General features: G+C 38.7%; 1 protein-coding gene across 1 annotated transcript; it reads right to left on the reverse strand.

The window, feature by feature from the left end:
* Positions 1-4258: 4258 nt before the first annotated feature.
* On the reverse strand, positions 4259-22751 carry taok3b (TAO kinase 3b). The gene is made up of 8 exons (XM_072672498.1): positions 22195-22751; positions 20213-20449; positions 17269-17397; positions 14853-15056; positions 13594-13833; positions 11130-11342; positions 10170-10352; positions 4259-6027 (listed from the first exon to the last, which is right to left on the reverse strand). Exons 2-8 carry the CDS (start codon positions 20396-20398, stop codon positions 5866-5868), a joined length of 1317 nt encoding a protein of 438 aa, XP_072528599.1. The 5' UTR covers positions 20399-20449; positions 22195-22751; the 3' UTR covers positions 4259-5865.
* Between the last annotated feature and the right edge of the window lie 2249 nt (positions 22752-25000).

A 25000-nucleotide genomic window follows, 5' to 3' on the forward strand; every position in this document is an offset into this window, starting at 1 on the left:
GCCAACTTTATTTTCAACAATACATTTGTGTTACTTTCTACTGCATTTAAGTTTTACATTTGTATTCGATGTGTGTATAGACAGTTGTTTTGTTTTTGTTCCACACTGATCAAAAAATCGTGCACTTTATACTTGGGGTTACACTTGAGGTTAAGCTTATTACATATGAGACAGTAGATCAAAGGTTTAACTGTTCCTGATATTTGCATCTGAATGTGTTAAACAACTCCGAACATGGCACCTTTTGCTCAGCCTTTTCTAAGCAAAATACTGTAATAATGTGACTGACAGGTGTTTCTTTGAGGGATACATTTCTCTGGAAGTCTGCTGTTGGTTTGAGGCCTGGGTTTTGCCAGTGAAGATCGCATGTGATGAAAAAATGATAAGCCAGCATGAAGAACAGAGTGTTCTCTGTGGGAGTAATGCAAACTATTTTGAAATGAGGAAAAGAGGGGGACTCTATTAGAGCAAGTACAGCAATGGCCCATACAATACATTTTGAAAAAAAGAAACCGCTGTTTTAACCACAAGCTGACATCAAACAACAGCAGATGAGGAAAGAAACATTCTGAGAGATGTGAAGAAAACCCCAAAAACGTCAGTCAGTTACTAACAATCTCCACAGAGTAGAGGTGAAGCTATGAAAATCCTCTATTCAATGAAGACATGTTGAGGCCCTATCACAGGATACAAATCACTCATCAGTAAGAAGAATGGGAAATCCAGGTTGGAATTAGCAAAGAAATACAGAAATGAACCTCAAAAGTTTTATAACAATGGACCGATAAGACCAAGATTAACCTTCACCAAAAGTGATGGAAAGGCCAAACTGTGGAAAAAGAAAAGATCTGCTCATGATCCAAAACATACAAGCACATTAGTCAAGTACAGAGGTAGCAAAAAAGAGTAACCTTGCCATTCCGATGTGTTAAAAGACATGACAAATACAGTATGTTTAACAGTAAGTATTAACATGCAACTTTATAAGCTGCAAATATGTATTGTATGATGATATATATATGACAAGTAACAGTAATGGTAATTATACATGTGATATACTTTTTCAAATAAAAAAAAAAACAACAGGTTATATGATTGTGTTATGTTTTCTAATTCTACTTTAATTGAAAGCGTTGAAAAACAAACATTGAATGTCATTATCATGCACTATGCTAAAATTTGTTGCAAAACATGAATCAAGCAGAGCATGTGTTGGACAAGGCTGTACATGGCTAAATATGATCTCTCCTGCCAAGCCTATCACATTCTCGCTGTCAGTGCTACATTTATTTTAGGCCCTGTCATTAACACCAGGCTCCGTAAAGATTGACAGTGAACAGCTGCTAGATCAGTTTCACTCAATAAGAGTAGGCCTACCATACATAGCAAAAGCCAAATTTAGCAGTGAGGTTTACGGCCTGTACAGGTACAGAGTGTCTTATTTTAAGCGTTAATGTTTTGTTCCATTGACTTTACATGCCTGTTAAGTCACATGCCTTCTGCATTGGCAAAACTACATAAACCTCTTGAGAATTATACTTAAGGTATACTTACATTTCAGCTGCTATCAGGTTTTATTAGAAATTGGACAAAAGCAAAAGTATGGGTCTTTAATTTTCACTGAATATTAAACCATTTACTGCTATATATATGGCTCATTTTTGTTTTGTGGAGCTGTTTTATTGTGGATTAAATGTTGAAGGGGAATTTTTTTTTAATATTGATGCAATAAAATAAAAAATGTGTTAATGTGTTCCACTGGTTTTCTGAATAGACAGCGCCACCTTCTGTCTTCGTGCCATATTCTCTTTCTGTATCAGTTTCACTGCTGCTCTTATACAGGAGTGGGTTTGTAATGTTGCCAAAATATTCTCGACATTATGCATCATGCTTCCTTCTCTTCCATGTCCAAGAGAAAGTTGTAAGAGAATGTTTTCTCTCTGTAAAACTGTAAAACCTCTCTAAAACTGTGGCCATCTGTTGGGCCACACAAGGAACAAGCCGTCACCTTAAAGTTGAGTTAACCCTACTGCTTGACTTCACAAGTCTCCACTCACCTGAACCAGCTTGTCAGCATTTAAAAACCTTTGATTAGCTGCTCTCTGGGACTCAGGAATGGAGAAATTAGAGACAAATTAGAAACAAGGCTGTAATAAATGTCAGATTGTTGACATGGTCAATATTTTTGTCTACATTAAGCAGAAAAAGGTGTGCAAGATGGATTTGAACATTATGAACATTACACATGTTCAAAACAAAAGAAGGCTAAAGTACAACAGCCCAGTAATTGTCTCCATCTAGTGGCCACAGCAGGAAATGCATGTCAAAGGGAGCGAGAAAAGAGTTACATTACTTGTTGTACTTCACATACACAATATGTCCAAATGTTTGTGGACACACATTTTAATAAATGCGTTCAGTTGCACCCATTGCTGACACAGATGTGCAAATGCACACACACAGCTTGTCTAGTCCCTGTAGAGAAGTGTTGCCAGTAGAATAGGTATCTGAACATGAACCTATTGGCACCAATGCGTAATGCCAGGCGTGGGCTATAGGGGTAAAAAACTGCGTTGAACTGTGTAGCAGTACTAGTAATATTAAATGTGCTGTTTTTAGTCAATAAAGAGGTGGACAGTTAAAAGCCTGACTCTCAACTGATTTATCAGGCCTAGTATCCCAATGGTTGACTGCAGTTCAAACTAAGATCTTGGGCTTTGTTAAAACTGATTAAAAAAACATTCAGTCATGTCACTCCACTGCTGCTTTCTCTTCACTGGCTTCCTGTAGCTGCTTCCCACATCAGATTCAAAACCCTGACTCTGGCCTACAAAGCCACGAATGGACCAGCCCCTCTGTACTTGATGGCAATGGTTAAAAGCCCATCCGCACCTAGAGCCCTTCGAGCTTCAAGTACGGCTCGGCTCGACCCGCCATCCCTCAAAATCCGCAGAAGACAAGCATCCAGGCTTTTTTCTGTCCTGCACCAAAGTGGTGGAACGAGCTTCCCCTGGGTGTCCGAACAGGGAGTCACTCACTGTCTTCAAACACAGACTGAAGACCCTCCTCTTCCGAGAATACTTGGGCGAATAGCAGAGTGGTCACCTTACTGACTTGTATTTAGTAGTGTCTTTGAATTATTAGTCTATTCAAACTAGCTGAGGTTATCCTCGGGTAAATATGAAAGCACTTTTATAAGTCGCTCTGGATAAGAGCGTCTGCTAAATGCCTTAAATGTAAATGTAAATGTAGAACCGAGAGGCAAATATGCACTGAATGTTGCTTACTTTGTTAATTGACTCCAGCTGATGAGAGACTTCTGTGATGTACTCTAATATAAAAGGGGCAAAGGGGTTCTTTCATTTCCCACTCAAAAGGTTTGCAGTATGCTTCTGAAGAAACATTCACTAAAATGTTCTTTAGGGAACCAAAAGTGCTTGTTTTACAACCTCACTTAACCGCACTTATTTTAAAGATAGAATTCTAAGTAAGATAGAATACAGCAAACATTGCAAGTACACAACTTCAACATCTTGGTTTTGCATTAATTTTTCGTATTTACAATTCTGTGAAGACTTCAACAACTTATTTAAGGATGTAGAACAGGATGTTTAGTCTTATACTACTCATTTAGTACTTGTAAACTAGGCAATGTCTTATTACACTGAGATACTAGCGGCAACTTTTGTGTACAAGCTATGATACTTGTCGAAAGTGGTGTTCCTAAGTACTGACCATGCAGCATGACCAAATTTGCTTCAAACCCTTCCTTTTTGATTATTTACATTTGTATATTGGAAAAAAGAGTTTGTTTGCTTAAACAATGAAAGAAATCGTGTAATTTTAACATTATGTCTATTGGAAACCCAGTCATTGTTTACTGGCTTGGTTATTCACAGTAACAGAAACATTTGTATGTCACTGTAAGATGTTTTCGCTTAGACTATTCAGCAGCTCCACTGGAAAGTTCTATGTATGTGTGTACAGGTAAGCGCACACATTATATAGTTGCTAGCAAACCAGTTGCACTGGTTGAATACATCTATAAGTACAAGTGAAATATACATTTCCCTTTATCTGTATATTAGTCAGTTTAAAGGCCATTACATGGTCATTGTTTTACCCAGTTGTATACATTGTAAGTAAGTTGCCTGTAGTAAAAATGCTTGATTTCCTTGTTATAGCCTGGCATAATTGCCAAAAATACTTCAATAAACAAAATTATATTTATATTTTCATCACATATCATTAGCAAACCAAAACTTCATTGAGTTTATTAGTTAAAACATCAGTTCACTTGTGCAATGGCAGTTTCAACAATGGCTTTGTTTGAAAAGAGGCCTGTAATGACAGTCACAAAATACTCAACTGAATGGTGTCTCTTAGTTTGAATCAGACAACATGTTATATGCCAGGTATGCATAGTGTGATGCAAGTGAGTTTAGAAAAGATATGAATCTTTTTTGAGGGATTAAAAAGATATGAATTGTCCCCACATAATCCTTTTTTAAAGACTATGATTTGTAAAAGTACCACTTTCATATTTTGTTGTTGTTGCTCACTTAGACGCCAGCCTGCTATGAATTCTGCCATGACAGTGATTCACAGCCTCATCAGAAAACATTATGTTGTCACATTACAAGTGAAACTGGCAATTCTCTCTATTTTGCTTACAAAAATAGTTTGCCTTCCTGTGCCTACGCTGAATAAGACTTTCCTATATTTCTGTTGGCAACAACTGACCAATACATGTGTAAACCCCTATTTAGGTTATCATATACAAATATTTATATAAAATGTTTACAACACAAATTGCACCATTTTTCCCTGTACAAGAGCAGTGAGAACTCCACATTGAATGAATCACAATTCAACAAACAATGATGTTGTCAGGGCAAAAGAAAATTAAATAAATAAAAAAACAACAAAAAAATAATAAATAAATAAAACATTCATCAACATAACTTAAAGGCATTTGGCAATTTGGCAATTTTCATATCAAAGATAAAGCTTATGTTCAGTATCAATAGCCATGAAAACAAAACTGCTATGGACCACTTTTTATTTACACACAGCTAAAATCTCTGACAGATCCATGCTCCATTTCACAACCTGAATTTGTTTTTAAAGTGCATGCAATAATACCAGTAAGGAGTCTGACAGAATTGATTCATTGTAATAAATTCACACCCTGATAAAACTAATGGCAATTAATTTAGGATACTGAACAATAAATAAATGATATCATTTTTAGTTTTTTTTACCTTTTCAAAAAGAAGTGTGTTCTACCACAATAATATGAAAGTAATTGAATGCTCTCAATATATTCACCATATTTTTAAAATTAGACACTGTTTCAAAACCTGCATTTGCTTACAGCTTTTGTCAACAGTATTCACATTCGCCGTGATAAACAAAGACAAAACAGCTAATAGCCACGGTGAAGACGGAGGACACATTCTACAGTCGCAATGTCCTTTGATAACACCAAAGGCATTTTCGCACAATATGTTTACTTACATGTTGGGTTCATACTTAAACATATCAAAGTGCTTACTTGTACTAAAATATCCTGAATTACTGATTTAATACCAAAAGTGGGTGGACGCGGCACGGAGAAAAGGTCAGTTCTTCTAGATTGATCCCTTTCTGAGCTCCATTTAGTCACTCACGTTGGTAGCTGTTGCTTTCTTAAGAATTTCAGAGTGCTTCCCCCCCCAGCCAATAAGAATGAAGATATTTGAAAAGACTGATCCAGCATGGTCACTGTAAAGGTGATCTTGGTAAATCCAACAGTCAGGGACAGCACAGGCACAATGTGTCCACAGACATCAGCATTGAATGGCCACGTCAGCCTGGGTTCGATCATCTGTCGTCCTCCTTGGGAAAGTCAAACGAGGCCAAACTTCCGAATCCTAGTCGGGCACTCTCTGCATCAAATGTCTCCAACTCCCGCTCCTGCCGCTCAAATAAATGCTTAATTTTTTCTGTCCGTTCTTTCTGAAGTGAAGCCAGCTCCTCTTCCATCTGCAATCAGACAGAGTCATTTTAGCACAGGTTTGTATGAACGTTTTAGCTACTATTTATTTTTACATTATTAAGTACCAAATATTTAATACATTTATAGCAAATACACATCCTTTTTGGAAACACCATTATATGCTTGTACTTAGTAACTTGTGAAAACAGTACTTAGTGCTACAATGCCAACAATAATTCATGAGTAACTTCCTGTTCTGCTGTCTATGTGGTAAACCAGACCAAAAACTAAACTGTATTTGCCGAAACTGTAATTACTGTAAATGAACTAGTAAACACTAAGTACATACCGTACAATAAACTGAAATGCTACAAATTGTTCTTAGCTATAACAGCACATAGGAGGGGGACCCAGAATAAGCCCATCTTAATCAAAATAAGCATGTCTGTTATATGAACTTTTCCATTTTATCTGAGATATTTTGATGAAATGGAAGATTAACCTCTCAGTATTATCAAGAACAACAAGTGGAAGGGATTTTAGCCCATTTCTCTTTACAAAACTGTTCCAACTGGTGAGCTTTTCTTGCACAGACTGCTCTTTTTAGGTTCTTTCACATTATTTCAATGTTGACTTTGGCTTGACTCCAAAATTTCTCCTGCTTTAACCATTTCTTTGTAGATTTGTGAGCTTATGGTTTCTACACGACCCGCTTTATTAATCATGACAAGCCATCCTGGACTTTAGGCAGCAAAGCAGCCTCAAACTGTGATGAGTTTTTGTAACCTTCCAGCGGGGTGAGCATCAAAGAAACTTTTCTGAAGTCTTCAGGAATCTCCTTTGTTCGAGGCATAGCACACTTCCATAAACCTGTGTAGTGCAGACCACACTTTAATAGTGTAGACCCATTTATGTTCTTGAAAAGCTTGAGTGCCTGCTAAACTCACACCTGGTTGCCATTCTCTTGATTTTAAGTTCACATATTTTTTCAGACAAAGATATTCAATGTTGCATAATTTTGCTTAGTAAAGAAATGCATTTATTTCATTTTAGCAATTAGCAGAAACCTGATGTTAAATGTAGGTTAATTCAAAGCTTTTTTTTTGTAAATTGAAAAAAAAAAAGTTTTTTATCGTGATATATAATCAAATATAATTTAAAAATTAAATTAATTAAAAATCTGAGACATTGGTGTGCATACATCCTGTTTTGAACACCATGAACATGTCTGGGAAAAACATAACAGAACTCTGTGGAGCAAATAATATTTTGTAAACATAATATATATATATATATATATATATATATATATATATATATATAGTGAAATGATCATCCTCCATCCAATCTTTTTGAAATGAGTTGGGGAGTTGGGGGTACGGTGGGGTGGTGATCATCCAACATCCTAACGTCACTAACGCTCTTGTCACTGAATGCAATCAAATCCTCACAGCAATGCTCCAACCTTCCCAGGACAGTAAAGACCGGTACTCCAACAAAAGCAGAATATACTATTTTTAATACATTTAATTTATTAAATTAAGAATTTTGGAAGACGCAGGTGTCTCTATACTTTTTTTGGTGTTTCATTTATAATGTGATAAATGTTCAGAAGACTATTTCTGTTGTTTAAAAATGTAAGAATAATTAAATCAATTTATTAAACGATATATTAGATATATGATTTCAAGGAGACTAAAATACCAGGAGACATTTTAAGCCTAATCTGTTTCTGTTCTTATTTAATTTATGCATTTGTTTTATAAATAAACTAAATACAATTTGTTAGATTTTGGTACAAGACAGATTTATTTGAATCTTTGACAGATTCTTTCTGTAAGATATACTACAAATGTTTTTATTCAAATTAAATGTTAAATAGTGTGTAGTTTTTTGGACAGGTGGGTTTATTATGTTTTTATATAAGTATAATTATAAAGTATAATCCAATATGAGGTTTAAAAAACGTTTATTTAATTTTCAGACTTTCTCTGTCTGTGTGACTTCAGACTTTAGCCTTTAGCTCAGAGAGTTAGATTCGCTTTAAAAATAGAAAGTAACCAGTACTGGGTAATATAAAAAAAAAACTTCAATGAATGCCTTATTTTAAAATGACCAAAGGGACATCTAGGCAGTATTGAGAAAAGTAGTTTCCAGAATAAAAAAACATTTTAGATATGATAAGACTTATATCCAACATCTTTCATTTGTATTGTCTGCTAAACAATCTGGAGCACCTAGCAAATGACACAGTTTATAGTGAACTGTCAGATCCTGGACTGTGTGTAAAGCAAAGAAGAAGAAAAAAAAAAGAATAAAATAATTATGTCTTTTATTAGATATAATGCATAGAGATATACAGTTATGGTCAGAAGTTCACATACACTCATTAAGGAAATGAAGGTCATGGCAGTATTGGGCTTTCAGTGACTTCTTTGAAATATTTTTGTGGAGTAGAAATATTAGTGTACGACATACATCTTTGATAGAAACAAAAACAATAGTTTGGCGCAAGCTTTTCTGAAATCAACACAGGGTTCTACGTCAAGATTATACATACAGGTTTAAAAGTATACACACAGCACACCTAATATTTGGTTGAATGTCCCTTTTTGATGCTTTTGGTATCCATCAACCAAAAATATATCAATTATAGTGGCATTTCTTTTAGATCTTTGACTGCTCTTCATGGCAGAATTCAGTTCAATGACCAAGTTCAAGTTATGCTGAAGAATTCTGAAGTAGTACTCATTATTCTATTCCCTCCAGAGCATGGTGCTACCACCACCATGCAGTTAGTGCAGTTGGTACTGTGTTCTTGGGGTTTGCTCCTCTAAACATACCTCTGGTTTTTGTGGCCAAACGTTTCAATCTTTGTCTAATCTGACTTGTCTAAGGCTTTTTCTTTATCCAAGTCGAGCTTGAATGTGTCGATTTTGAAGTGACAACAGCCACTTGATGTTAAACTCACTTGACTGTAGACAGAGACGCTGATGTTCCAGCAGCTTCCAATTCACAGCAGGCCAGATCATAGTAGTTCTTGGGTTGTTTCTTTCCATCTGATCCAATTTCATCTCAGCTGAAAGTGAATGCTTAGATCTTCTTCCAGACCTTAAGAGGCCTTAGGCAAGTAATTTTTGAACTTTCAGCACCACTCAACTAATAATCTAAATGGGTGTACATTAATTTGTGGCCATGTATGTGTACTTCTGACCCTGTGTTGATTTCAGAAATTCATGTCAATGATGAGTGTATGTAAACTTTTGACCATAACTGTAAATACACAATTCATTCATTACGAGTTAGGTCTGTTCGGCAGACTTGCTTTTATGTGAGGTTGGAGCTAACTGTGCTCATTAATGCTCATTACCGTATAGATACATTGCTGAAACGCTAAAAGGGACAAGGAATAACACAGTCTGCCAATATGACAGTTCAGCAGTACAGATATACACTGATCAGCCATAACATTAGCATACCTGCCTAATATTCAGTAGGTCCCGCTTGTTCCAACACAACAAATCTGACCTTTCGAGGCATGGACTCCACAAGACCTCTAAAGGTGTCCTGTGATATCTGGCCCCAAGAAATTAGCAGTAGATTCTTTAAGTCCTGTACGAGGTGGGACCTCTAAGGCATTACTAAGCCTTAGGTACCAATGACCCTGTCGTAGCGGTTGTCCTTTTTTGGACTATTTTTGGTAGGTACAAGGCCTGATATTTTAGAGATGCTTTTTTGGCCCTGTGTGGCTCAGATTCTTGTGCTTGTCCATTTGTCCTGCTTTTAACACATCACATTCAAGAACTATATATATCCCACCACTTGACAGATGCCCCTGTAGATTAAAATAATCAATGTTTTTCATTTCACCTCTCTGTGGAAATAATGTTATGGCTGATTGGTGTTTATCATGCAGACTAGAAGTAACATCTTAATCTTAATCAGTACATTTAAAGTGGCCTTGGCATGTAAGGACATTCTCCCCCAGACCCAAGTATGTCAGATATTTGAAAGCTTTTTTTGAGCGTAAACTGGGGTTGGTATGAGATGTCTAGTTTTGTATCTACTCTATTTATTTTAATAGTTCACATTAAAAGTGCGTGTGAACTTAGAGGCTGCATGGGCTTATTGGGGGGTCTTTTCGTATAATGTGTTGGAGATTAAATTAATGTAAAACAACCAGCCTCACTTTCTGTTCCAAGTGAGCCCTGCGCAAAGACACCTTCTGCTCCAACTTCTGCACCTCCCGCTCGTGCTGGGCTTCAGTCTGCGCCTTCGTCTTACTTTGGTAGGCATCCAGAAGCTCCATCTCCTGCTGCAACTGCCGCTTCAAGGCCTGGCACTCTGCCTCCTGCTCAGCATCCAGACGTAGCTGTGAGGGGACCATGTAGCAGATTATTAAGCACAATACAGACCTCCAGCTGAAAGAATTTTAGTATTTTTAAGTACCATGACTCACTTGTGTAAAAATATCTTAATACTCCAAAATAAAAAATATAAAATTAAAAAATCCTGATTCTCTGGATTCAGTGCCCCTTATGACATATGGTTCATAATATGAATTTGGAAAATTTTAAATGTGACTGACTCATATTATGTAATAGCTTAAAATTTTTTATATAAAATAACTTAAATAAATAAAGCTTAAATAAAGCTTAGAGCTCCCCACTCTCCAACATCACATTTGTGTAGACTATTAAAAGCACAAAAATGAACAAAAACAAATTGTTTATTAAAGTTTATTTTAAGTTTATTAAAATTATACAATCTTCGCTCTTCTCTATATATGATCAAGCTGGTCAAGCTCAAGGTTTTGACCCTGTCCTTTCATGTTTTAGCACAAAACCTTCAACATTTAACCCCATCACATTTGACCCTTAATGTTCTTGAATGGTTGTTACAGGGCTGAATGATTGTCATACAGGGCACCCATCCCCAGAATGACTATGATAAATAAATCATATTCTTTTATCATTCTGTACTTTAGAATGTCCAAGGGACAACGGCTAAAATCTTAATCAAAAGCTCAGAAGGAAACAACTTAAAAAATAATAATAATTGGGTTTAGAGACACAAGTTACTTGCTACATGTTGATGGCTTTAACCACTGCACAACCACCACCGTCTCCTCTTCTATGGAGTTTCTTACCGACTGAGAGGCCATCATTTCGTTAATGCTCTGCTCATACTGTTCTGCCAGCACTGCGAGTTTGCGGGTCTGCTCTTCCTTCAAAGATTTCAGCAGGGTTTTGTGGTCGCTCTTTGGGGAGACCTCAAGCTGATGGTTCCTCAGAGCTTTATACTGCTTGTTTTGAACCTTACAGGTATCCTGGAATTGCTTTTTGATCTGCATCTCCAATGCCTGTTTTTGTAGCACCGAATATACAATAAACAACATAAAACATGGATGTTTTTATGTTATCCCATAGGATCATATTCAAAACAGAAACAGTGCTTTGCAATACATTAAAGTACCAGCACCATTTCCACTGCAAAACTCAGACTCAATTCTGGCATTTAGTAATGTCTATTATATAAACGTTTATATACACACCTATCAGCCATCTCATTAAAGCCACCTGCCAAATATTGTGTAGCTCCCCCTCATGCGGCAACATCTTGACAAGGCATGGACTCCAAGAAAACACAGCCAGCATTCATTTTCTCAGCAAGTTATGCTACAGTAGCTCTTCTGTGGGACCTGGCCAGGTGGGCTAGTCTTCACTCCCCACACGCATCAGTTATTTTTTTGTGCCCACAACCCTGTCACTGGTTCACCAGTGTCCTTCCTTGGACTGCCTTTGGTAGGTATTGACCCCTGCATTCCAGGAACATTCCACAAAACCAAGCCTCTTAACCATTATACACATGTGGACACAATTGCTGGTACCCCTCGGTTAATGAAAGAAAACCCCACAATGGTCACAGAAATAACTTGAATCTGACAAAAGTAATAATAAATAAAAATGCTGTGAAAATTAACCAATGAAAGTCAGACATTGCTTTTCAACCATGCTTCAACAGAATTATTTTAAAGAGTAAACTTATGAAACAGGCCTGGACAGAAATGATGGTACCCTTAACTTAGTATTTTGTTGCACAACCTTTTGAGGCAATCACTACAATCAAACAATTCCTGTAACTGTCAATAAGACTTCTGCACCTCTCAGCAGGTATTTTGGCCCACTCCTCATGAGCAAACTGCTCCAGTTGTCTCAGGTTTGAAGGGTGCCTTTTCCAGATGGCATGTTTTAGCTCCTTCCAAAGATGCTCAATAGGACTTAGCTCATAGAAGACCACTTCAGAAGCAGCACATTTCTCTAGAATTCCTTGATAGTCTTGAGATTTCATTGTATCCTGCACAGATTTAAGACACCCAGTGCCAGATGGAGAAAAGCAGCCCCAGAACATAACAGAGCCTCCTCCATGTTTCACAGTAGGGACAGTGTTCTTTTCTTGATATGCTACATTTTTCTGTCTGTGAACATAGAGCTGATGTACCTTGGCAAAAAGTAAAATTTTTGTCTCATCTGTCCATAGGACATTCTCACAGAAGCTTTGGGGCTTGTCAACATGTAGTTTGGCAAATTCCAGTCTGGCTTTTTTATGATTTGTTTTCAACAATGGTGTCCTGCTTGGTCGTCTCTTATGAAGTCCACTTTGGCTCAAACAACGATGGATGGTGCGATCTGACACTGATGTTCCTTGAGCTTGAAGTTCACCATTAATCTCTTTAGTTTTGTCTTTAATTTTTTCTGGGCTCTTTTGTTACCATTCATATTATATGTCTCTTTGATTTGTCATCAATTTTCCTTCTGCGGCCATGTCCAGGGAGGTTGGCTACAGTCCCATGAATCTTAAATTTCTGAGTAATATGTGCAACTGTAGTCACAGAAACATCAAGCTGCGTGGAGATGGTCTTATAACCTTTACCTTTAACATGCTTGTCTATAATTTTCTTTCTAATCTCCTCAGACAACTCTTTCCTACGCTTCCTCTGGTCCATGTTGAGTGTGGTACACACTATGTCACCAAACCGCACAGTGACTACCTGCCCTATATATAAGCCCACTGACTGATTACAAGATTGTAGACACCTGTGATGCTAATTAGGGGACACACCTTGATTCAACGTGTCCCTTTGGTCACATTATTTTTATTATTTTATCCTTTTTGTCCAGGCCTGTTTAATGAGTTTACTTTTTTAAAAAAATTTTGTTGAAGCATGGTTCAAAATCAATGTCGGATTTTCATTTGTTCGTTTTCATAGAATTTTTATTTATTATCCCTTTTTTCAGATTCAAGTTATTTATGTGGCCAATGTGGGGTTTTCTTTCATTAACTGAGGGGTACCAACAATTTTGTCCACAAGTATAATTTGGTCCATGTCAAATGGGTTAGGATCGTTATGCTTACCCATATTTCTACTTCCAACACATCAACTTTTTGAACTGAACTGAACTGATTGTTCACTTGCTGCTTAATAGATCACATCCCTTGACAGATGCTACAGTAACACGTTCAATTTCAGCTCAGCTAATGTTAATGTTATGGCTGATAAGTGTATAGGAACCTGAATAGTCCATTTTAACCAGTGAATTTACAATCTTTACCTTAAGATTCCTGGGCTGCTGCCGGCGCTCCAGAGCATGCTTTCTGTGTAGCTCCCTCTGGCGACGGTTATTGTACTCCTCCTGGTTTTCCAGCTCTGTCTGGTGCTGTAGACGGATCAGTTCCATACGCAACCTCTGCAGGCTCTCCAGCTGCCGCCGCTCCAGGTCCTGGGTGGACTCGTCCTGCCGAATCATCAAGGCGTGCTCCATCTCTTTCTGGTTTTTCTTCTTGTTAAGCTCCTGGGACACAAAAGAAAAGAACAAGGGTCCAGATGATGATGATGATTATGATGAATGGACTCTTGGTAGGAGTCAGTATTCCGACTTGTAGGTCACATTTATGCTGTGTTTACATGATTACACCGCAGTAAATCAAGCTGGTTGGTCTGTACTTCTCAGCCTTTTCCTGGCTGAATTAGCCTGCTTACATACTAACACTTCTGAACTGTTTTGATTACAGGTTTTGATCATGTTGTCTTTCTAAGCTACTTCTTATACAGATCGTACACCACTCTATTCTTAACTTTCTCCTTTCTTCTCTCTCCCCCATGTGCTGGGCTGCCCCCTGCTGTCTGCTCACTGCTGATGCAAATCCACTAGTAGTTGGGTCTGTTTCTAAACAAACTCTGGTGCAGTTATAGGTATTCTTGCAGAGTTTTGCACAGGTAAGTCAGCAAAAAAAAGTGAAGAGCTGTAGTTAACAGTAGTGGGTTGATATCCATGTGTAGCTTGGAGCTAACTTTTTTGGCAATTAGCTGTGGTTGGAAAGGCAGTTTTATTTCATTTATATATTCAGTTCAGCCTAAATAACGCTTAATACTGAAAGATGATAATATAGATATTATCGACGGACTGCAGTTTTCTGTCTCCAAACTCTTTTTTGTTAGTTTATTTGGAGCCAGTGGTAACAGTTGCAATCAGACATGGCTAATATTGGCATTTTCTTCTGTTTTGGGTTTTTGGAGCAGGGCCAACAGCCAGAGCATCCACATTCTTGGTCATGGACACCGATTCATGGGTCAGCATGCACCTAACATGAACATTGCTGAATCTCATGAAAGTTATTCATCAGGGATAAAGGGAAACCCATGTTTCTCTGCTTAATTGTAGACTTGCAGATTGTAGAATTAAGATGAACATATGACAGTTCTGATTAAAGAAATAAGGTAAAGAGAGGCACTTGATCAGGCAGAGGAGAGATCTGTGAGATGAACCAATGACTATGTGAAAGAGTCCCAGCCACAGACGCTACGACTTGCCTCCCGTATCTGCTCCTGCTCAAACTCATGCTTTTTGATAAGGCTTCGTCTCTTCAGAGCGCGGCAGCTCCTCTCGTAGACCAGCCTCTGCTGGTTCAGCAGTTGTGCTTCCTCCTCGGCCTGGGAGCGCTGCACCGTCTCCTTGTGGCGGGACAAGCGCTCCTGCTTCTCCTCCTTCGGTGTGCAGGAGTCCTCATTCATTTCCTGTGGGAACAGGAGTTCAAGCAAATGCTTCCAATCATTGCTTTTGTGTTTTAATTAGGTGAACATAGAGCATACAGATTGTCACTTTCATTTCAAAACTTTGCTCAGTTACTTAAAATATTTTTATTATTTATTACTGAAACAAAAATGTGGTATGTGCTAAAAACTGTACCCTTCCAGATATCTTAAACCTAATGCCCTTGACTTGATAAGGATGGTTAGGCAGCTAATAACTATTACTAGGAATTGTCAGCTGCACCCTGCCCCCACAGAAGCACCTGTAGAATGGTTTTGCAAACACAGGAGTGATGGTGCACCATTTAACTGTGCAGCGCTAGTTGAAGAAACATGACCTTATCACTGGAAATGTGATCTGAGTCAGTAAGTCAGTGTCTGAAGCATGTACCAATACGCCAATAGAGTGTGATTTAACTGTACATCAACTGTTGTTAGCTTTGTAACTAGCAACTACATTTTCTTTGCTAAAAATCAGTTCAGTTACAGTAACCAATCAGACCATTTCTTTGGAATGAGGGGTTCCCTGAAAAGTGTAAATGGAAGGTTTATCTTGTACGCATTCCTACTAAATATTTGAAACCTCTGAAGTTGTACAGGGCCAAAATCTTTTTAAATATGCCTTTTATAACCAAATGAAATTGGTTCCAAACTGGATTGTTGTATAAAAGAGAAGCATGCTTTAAATAGTAAAAATGTCATAGTCTATCTACTAAAAAATAGACCTTTTTTTTCTGGGGAGGACCATTTTCAAAGCACATGCTCATACTTGGCATACTTGGATTTCCCAAAAGCTTTGCACAAAGATGACTCTCAAATGGTTGAGCGATGCTTGAACTCTCAGTCGACCAGTTAACACTATAACACAATCGGAACAGTAAGATGTTTTTGGGAAACTGGATCCTGGTAAGTTCACTAGTAAATTGCTCCATGCTGCTAATTGGTTTATTGCCCTCCCCTTATTTATTTATCTAAGCAGTGTTGCTCTATAGGGAGGATAACGTTTTCAGGTAATATAATTGCCTGTGAATTAAAGCATTAAAGGCATTTTGGTATTTTGGCTTTGCAACTCTCAGATTTCCCCAGCCAGGGCATCTGTGCTTACTAGTTTTTTTAGCACATGTTGCAGATTTTGCGTGGTACTTGCGTGGCCCAGCTATGCGAGCTTGAATACTAATGGTAGATATTATAGTGACATTAAGATTTTTAGGTATCTGCCGATACAAAGTACCGATAACAACTCAGACTTAAATACTCAATAAATGGCTATGAATCCTGGTATTCATAGTGTTCCACTTTTTTAGGGTTTACTTTTTTATCTTTTCCCCAAATAAGATATAATAAGCCTGAAAGAACTGCATTTACTGGTTGAGTAACTGCACATTTGAAAAGTTTCAACTTAGAAACTATTTTTTCAGCTAAGGTCTTGCTTATGCAGAACCAAAAAAACATCACATGGAAACAAAAGGGTGCTATAGTAAAAGTTCCATTACATTTCTGTGTAATGGTAATAACTAAATGTTCTATGTAAAAAAAAAAAAACTTTGTCAGTAAACTTCATGGTATTGGTGCTCTCTACTGCTGATACCGATACTGTGTATAAGTGCCAGTAACCACAGCAATGCCGATACAATATCGGTGCAACACTACTAATATCCCAAAGATTCATTCATCTACTGCTTCCTTGTCAGAGTTGTGTGGAGTCCAGAGCCCACCCTAAACCATTGGGCGCAAGACAGAATACCGGAATGTTGTGAAGGGCCCTACAAACACCCATTCATTACACTCACACAAAAACATATTGACAACATTCAACTCTACAGATGACCAAAAGTCTAGAATCAAGACTACATAGATATGCAACTGCTTTGTCTGCATCCACAAAAGCACTTTTGTAACCTATGTCTATGCAAACGACATTCAAGCAAACATGTAAAAGTGTTGTTACCCACTAGCTACACCAACCAACCAACTCTACCCATCAAAAGGATTTATTTAAAACTGAAGTACAGCAGCAAATTAACAAAATATGACATCTTTGTCCCAAACGTCATGGGGGGCACTGTATAAACTAGTCAAATTCATTTTACAGGTTACATGGCATCTACTCTCAGTGTAGCTGATGACTGCTTGATTTGACAAAGGAGACACACTTTCACTGTCTGTGTGTACTGTGTTTGGCCGACACTGCACCCACCTCTTTCATCCTCTCTCTGCACTGCCTGTACTGCTTCTTCTGTGTGTCCAGGAAGGTGGTCAGCTCCTTCTTCTGCTGGACCAAAATTTGTTGCTGGATTCTCTTTTCCTCTGCAGCCGATGCCTTCACCTATATTAGAGTAAAATGTCTAATTATTCAATGTTTACTTTAATAGGAAAATTAACCTTAGGTGCCCATGATCCTCTCACTGGTTCACCGGTTATTCTTCCCTGGACCACTTTTGGTAGGTATTGACCACGACATACTGGGAATACCCCACAAGACCTGCTCTGACCCAGTCGTCTAGCCATTAAGTGGCTGAATTCCTTATGCTTGCCCATTTTTCCTGCTTTCAGAAGGTCTCCTACTAAGAGCTGACTGTTCACTTGCTGCCTATTATATCCCACCTTTTGACAGATGCTATTAGAACAAGATAATCAATGTTCTTCACTCCATCTGTCAGTTTTGATGATATAACTGATCAGTGTATCAATGTATAAAATCTTGATAATTTACTATTAATGCAATGTAGCAAACACCTAAATATTATATACGTCTAATAAAAAGCCATTTCAATCAACTCATAGATAGTTCAACTACAACTACTAAAAATGTGAAACACAGTTTCATGACTTACATTAAATAGGGGATACAGCTTTTAAACATTTTAGTAGTTCAGCTGATTGCGCTTTTGATTAAAGCGAAGCTATTTCCAGCTACTGCAAAACCTTGAATTTGTTAATGACCAAAATACATCAAATCTGAACTGTCATTTACAAGTGAAACACATCACTAATATTAGCACTGGAACACATATTTGGAACTGGAATGGACATTAAAATGTCTAGATCAGCCCACTACAATCACATTGACCCCATCGCACATGATTTTTAGTGTGTGCCTCAATTTGTTTACTGTTTATTTCGATTTGCAGGTAAGACCCCCATCACATGGGGGAAGGTCTTCCTATTTTCAGACTTGGTTTGTGGTGCTGACTGGATTGGAACTTAATTTCCCCTGTCTTTAGACGGCTGTTTCTTTTTTAAGTTGGCCTTGAAGTGGCATTTGTGTCGATAGCACTGATAGCACATATCTCGGTATGTGCACTCTCCAAATATCTGTCAGATATGTCTTTAGCATTCATTTTCTGAGACACTACATGTTGATCATGCATGGCCACCAGGAAATGTCTTGGTCCTCAACTGTCCCCGATGGCCAGGCCATTCCTCACTTAACAGCATACGCAAGCTGTACGAGAGTGAGAGGCTACAATTCCTGATATATACAGTTATTAGTTATCACAAGCAGCCAGTGTTGCTCTCAGTGGATGTTTTGATACAAACAACATTCGTTTAAAATAATATTCATTATTGAAAATTGTTTTTACATTCTGGCTATTTTGTCCATTTTAAACAGGTGGAACAAGGCACTGCTTTTTAAAGGGAAAAATACCTAATAAGATAAATGCAAATTATTAAATGTAACAATTAATTAATAATGTGACTAGTTCAATCATTTCACAGCCCTATTATTTGGGCTGCACTCTGAAAGTCCAATCATCAGTCGGAGAGTCAAGCCTTCAGGAAGTTTTTGTAAAACAGACAAAAACATACAGAAATTTCCCAATGGATTACACTGTAACAAAGAATTATAAATAACATGAATCATATATATATATATATATATATATATATATATATATATATATATATATATATAATTATTTTATTTTATTTTTTTATGTTTTTTTTTATTTTATTTTATTTTATTTATTTATTTATTTTTCCTAGCAGGTCCACTTGGCACACTTGCTAAATGTGACAACATGCGCTGGTGGGTCACTTTTCAGGCAAGCTGAAGGTAAAGCAGAAGGGTGGTAAGTTTGGCTAGCAATATCAATGTTTCAGAAAAAGTCTAAAGTATGGAGTAAGGAGAATCTTAATAAACTTAAATGCAAGCTCTGTCTGCAAGAATTCACTAATCATTGAACAACATCCAACACGACAAACCACTTGAAATGGGTAAGTTGCAACAGGTGACTATTCTCAAAGGACAGATTGAATGCAGTCAGCAAGTTTACTTGCAGGTTCGTTTCAAATATATGTTCTGCATATCTCTGCTGGGGCCGTCAGTACACAAGAACATATGGCAACGTATTTGGCTTGTGATTTATATAGGCCAGGTCAATCTTTCTTTTAGACCTATTAGCTTTTTGTTGTGCAAGAAAAAGAGACAAAAGAAGACAAACACATCCTAAATATTACAGAAAGTTCAGTTTGATTATTATTTTTGTTTATGTCTAATGAAAAAGTCGCCTAATAAGCGAAGCAAATCGAAGACGAGAAATTATTATTTTAAAGTGCAAATTTCTGTCAGGCCTTACACTTTTCTTTTCATCTAAAAATAATTGACTATGTTTTGTTATTTAAGTTTTTTTATGTTTAAAGAGAAATAAAGAAGTAGATCTTGCTGATCCTGCTGAAGAAGTGATTTTAATGTTTAAACTGAAATAAAATAATAAAATAGGCTATAAGAGCTTATATTAAACACAATGCATACATGTCTTAATATTCAACAAATTCATATTTCATTATAGGACAGTAATTAAAGTAGTGTGCAATCTGTCATTACATGCAGCATCTCTTTTGCTGATTATTAAAGGTTAAAGAACATGTTCCTATATGGTAAAAAACCTATGATTGAATAATTGGATCTTCATATTGAATGGCCAAGTCTTGGCCAAGTCGGGTACAGCTCTACCTATTGTACAGTGATCTTAATATATACTTTAATGCTACTTTCTCATACAGAGCATGTTGAACAAGTTTCACTACAAGTAACAGAACTTCATTCTGTTGAACACTGCATTTTCAATACGGTGGTAAAGAGAGTACTGAATCAAGTTGATAACACACTGCTCTACCTAAACCAGGGCTTTCATTACCTCCTTCTCCATCTGAACGGTCTGCTTCTTGGCCAGCCGCTCCAGTTCAATGTAGGTGTTGTTGGCCAGGGTTTCCACTTCCTTCTGCAGCCGGAGCTTATGCTCGTCCATCTCGGCCTTCAGCCGGTTCTCCAGGGCGATCAGCTGCTTCTGATGCTGCCGCCGCATGCGCTTATACCCTGACATCTGCTCCTGCCACACAGAGTCCTGCTCATGCTCCTGGATCTCCTCACTGACCTGCAGAAGAGTAGTGAGCAAAACATGGCATTAAAGTACATGTAAAGCAATACCATAACAGTCTTAACATGCTATCCAGTGTGACAACACGTATAGACTAAACTACTCATAACTTAATAGGTAAGCCTACCTTGTACCTGCACTGACTGGTCATTTAATCAGGTACACCTTCCATATAGAAGATCTTAGATTTACACTGACTCACCCAAATAACTTTCGTGGGCAGTCCTATAGTGGTCCTTCTACACTGACAGACAACGTAGAGGGTGGCTGACACATTGGCTAGGAACAGTAATTTTATACCTACAAAATCACCTTGCTTGATTGAATGGCCAATAAGAGTACAAGGCCTCCTGGTCAACTGATTGTCTATGAGCTACATTGTCCTTTTCGACCAGAAGTGTAAGAACTCTTTAAAGACTTCATTGACTGATGGTAATCATAGCTGTGAATATACGTACGTCTCCAGTAACCCTTATCCAGACATTGCTTTGTGGAGCAAAGAATGAATGTGTATGTGTTCTGCTCTCCAGTAACTACAGAATTCTTCATTAAACACTGTTTTCATAGCTTAAACCTCATGCATTCAGAGTTCCTGGACTGAAGCACATGGTAAATGGTGGAAAGCTACACTCTAAACAGCTGTTGATGCATAAAACTAAATGCAAAATGAGGCAACTTTACAGGAGAGAAAAAAACGTCTTATCTTCCAATGGAAGTCAATGTTAAAGCACAATGTCCCAAGACATTTTGGAGCACTTCTGTTTTCCATTCATCATGAGATTTTTGGATATAATGTATAGAACAACTGTCAGAATCACATTACATCAAAAAATGTCAAACCATAAAAATGGAGATACAAGGTTTTTGTGCGGCAGTGACAGCACATTACGCACAGACATAAGAAACACACATCTATACAGAGTTTAAGACAGTACAAGTGCCACACCATCTAAATCGTATGGTAAAAAGATTGAGAACATGCAGTATTGCAATTGTAGATCAGCTGCTCTGCTTTTGCTATAACCTTGGCAAGGCTGGCAAGGGCAAAAATGCCTCACATCTTACGATTACAGAGAAAACTAGACGTAGGCACCGATGAATTGTAAGCACCTGCTGAGAATTAGCATTAGCCAACCTTAGACCATCAATAAGGACTACGGGATACCTCATTTCCCCATGATTGAGCACACTTTTGCAAAATGAGAAAGAAAGAAAAGTCTCCAAACAAGCACAGGCATGTCGGGAAACGTAAGCGGACATATACTACAGGCTACTCGAGTCCAGCAAACAAGAAAAGACATTACATCATGGTGGAGGAGAAAAGGACAGGGAAGACCCTCTCAATCACAATGAACTGGGTGAGGAACATGGTGTGGGAGAGCTATGACTTCATACCATCAAGACACGCTGATTTACACTGTAAGAGGAGACAATGAGAGGCAGAGAAAGAGACGTGGTGATGGTGGTGGTTGTAGAGGAGTGTGGGGAGAGGAGGGGGGTTATTAACAGGATGTGGTTGCCATGGCGACGGGGGGTGAGAGAATGGCCATGACAGGCCTGTATTTCTCATGCAAAGACAGAGAGAGAGCAAAAGAGGAGAAGAGGGGAAAGAAAAGGCTGGAGAGACAGACAGATGGATCTGGAGAAAAAGAAAGAGAGAGCGTGTGTGTGTGTGTGTGTGTGTAAGAGAGAGAGAGAGAGAGAGAGAGAGAGAGAGAGAGAGAGAGAGACCGTGTCCCTACCAAAGATGCTGGTGTGATGGTGGCAAAGCGTTGGCGGATGCTGCTCTTGCTCTGGCGGTGGTGAGCCCGGCTAAGGGGAGAAGATATAGGCCGCGGCTCTGGCCTGACGTGCCTCTCTCCAGCCTCATCCCTCACGCGAGCATTGCTTTTTTACCGCGAGGGGGGGTAAGGAAAAAAAGCGAGGTGGCGGTGGTGATGATGGTGGAGAAAGTGGAGCGGTGGCTGAAGGTGGTGGTGGTGGTTGTAGGAGAGGGAGGGAGGCAGTTAGCCTAGCGCCCCGTTGATGCTGGTGCTGATGCTGGTGCTGATGCTGATGCTGATGCTGATGCTAATGCCGCTGATATCATCTCCCGGTTCCCTTCTCCTCCCGCGGCCTGAACGCATCCTCTCCTCATCCTCATCCTCCTCCTCCTCCTCCTCCTCCTCTTCCTCTCGTCCCCACCACGGATCTCGCCTGGTGACGGGACCGGAGCGAAGCGGAGAGGGCCGGCGGGAAAAGGCGAAAGTCCGGCGTCTTCTCCCCCCCAGGCGGCGGCGCTTCCTCAGGCGCTATTAGTTTTTTTTCTTTTCCCCATCCGTATTCCAGCAAAATCCCGCCTCCTACGCTGGGACTGTCTAGTAGTGACCAGCCTTCTGAGCCTGGATTGGCTAGTAGTGTCCGGCCTCCTACGCTAGGATTGGATGGTAGTGTCCCGCGTCTCGTACTAGAATTGGCTAGCGGTTAAGACTCACGAATAGGCCAAGGATTGGCTAGACTTCCTTCCTGAAAGCCAATCCGAGCGCAGGCCGCTTGGACATACTCGTCATCCCAGTGCAGGACGTTGGACAATGCTAACCAATCGCAGTGCGGGAGGCTGGTCACTACAACCCAATCCCAGTGTAATGGGCGGGGTTTGTGTGTGTGTGTGTGTGTGTGTGTGTGTGTGTGTGTACTTCTGGATTTACAAAAATAATGACTAATGTTTAGTTTTACCACTTTACACACCATGCAAGGACATCTAACGCTTTAACAGTTTCACCAATAAGTACATTTACAAAAATATTTATTGGTACAGTTGAGTTCCTGGGTCCTCATTTAACAGTTTCCCCACATATTCCATTCAGGAAGCAGATATGCAAGTCAACCAGCCGGTTGACTTGCCTGGTTAGGAAAATTCTAGGCATTAACAAACAATCTGTATAGTAATATTTTTGCCACTGTGGTAAATAAAACATGGACAAATATGTGCATGCCTTAGTAACAGCCTCATATACATGTCAAGTCAAGTCAAGTGGGGTTTTTTTTTTCATTCAACTATATCCAGAGTACACAGTGAAACGAAACAACGTTCCTCCAGGACCATGGTGCAACATAGACACAGTGCAAACAGAACACAGTGCAACACAGTACAGTGTGTACAAGTGCAGACAAACAATACAACACAGTACAGACAAAGAGTAATAAATAATTAGGGGTGTTGTGCAAATTATGCAATGTGCAATAAATATTGAGTCCAGTGAGGTAGTAAAGTTATTTGTGCAAAATGCTTCCCATATTGTCTGGGGTAAATGGTGAGAGAGAGAGAGAGAGAGAGAGAGAGAGAGAGAGAGAGAGAGAGAGTATGGAACAGAAAAAATATCAGTTCAGTCTCTGGAGTTGAGAAGTCTGATGGCTTGGGGGAAGAAGCTATTGCAGAGTCTGGGTGTTTTGGACTGGATGATGTGGTACCTTCTTCCTGATGGCGGGAGGGAGAACAGACTGGGTGAAGGGTGGGTGGAGTCATCCACAATGCTGGTTGCTTTGCGGATGCAGCGGGCAGTGTAAATGTCCATGACGGAGGGGAGAGAGACTCCGATGATCCTCTCAGCTGTCCTCATGTTAGATCTTCACTGAGGTTCAGCTATAATGCCTATGACAGAAATAATGAGGACTAGCTAATATCTTATTATGTGAAGAGTAAATGGCTTTATGCCACAGATATGCCACTCTTAAGGTAACACACATGTAATTCAGTCCAGCATTGAAATTAATGATATGATCTTGTGCTGCCTATTTGCTGAGCTAACGTTATCCTTTTATGACACTGCCACTCTTTTCTCTGGGGGAATAAGGTTAAACAGATGAAGGTGGGGTTGCAGAGTTTCTGTTACAGCAGTTTGATTGCGGAAAAAGCAATAAAAAAAAAGACTGGTTACAATGCCTGTTATGAAGGGTTAATATAGGTATGTGTTTTGCATTTTTCAAATCTCCAGAGTTTGAGGCCTTTCAGACATTTTAGAGGTAGTTTGACATGCCTTGACATATATTTCAAAATATTTTACCTACTTAAAAAGCATTGATCCCAAAATATGCTTATGTTTAGGACAAACCTAGCACTGATAGTAGCAGAGCAGTTTTTTAAGTGGAACAAAGCATGTGCTTTGTGTATTGCATTTCACAATTTTTGCACTGGTATAGCTGCTTTAAAACTGGTACGGAATCATATCCATACTAAGCTGCATGATTAAAAGGGTAGTTTGGTGATAAAGCAAAGTAACTTTTAACCCCTCCACCCCCTGGGTCAACTGCCCCAGATGCCTCAGTCAGCCAACATGTCTGGGCGTACGTCTTTAGTTCACAATTTGAGATGCTAGGCTAATGTTGTTAACAAACACTGCACTTGGACTATATCACCAATCTCCTCAAAGTAAATACATGCTAAAAATGGTCAATTATTTGTTTTGAAGTTTACAAAAAAGGGGAGGAGGGAGGTCTAGGAAAATGGAGTGAATAGGCCTTATTTAAACATTTGAGCTAAAATCAGAACAGTTATACGAAATGACTGCC

Source organism: Salminus brasiliensis, chromosome 1 (assembly GCF_030463535.1).
Source record: "Salminus brasiliensis chromosome 1, fSalBra1.hap2, whole genome shotgun sequence".
NCBI classification, from domain to species: domain Eukaryota; kingdom Metazoa; phylum Chordata; class Actinopteri; order Characiformes; family Bryconidae; genus Salminus; species Salminus brasiliensis.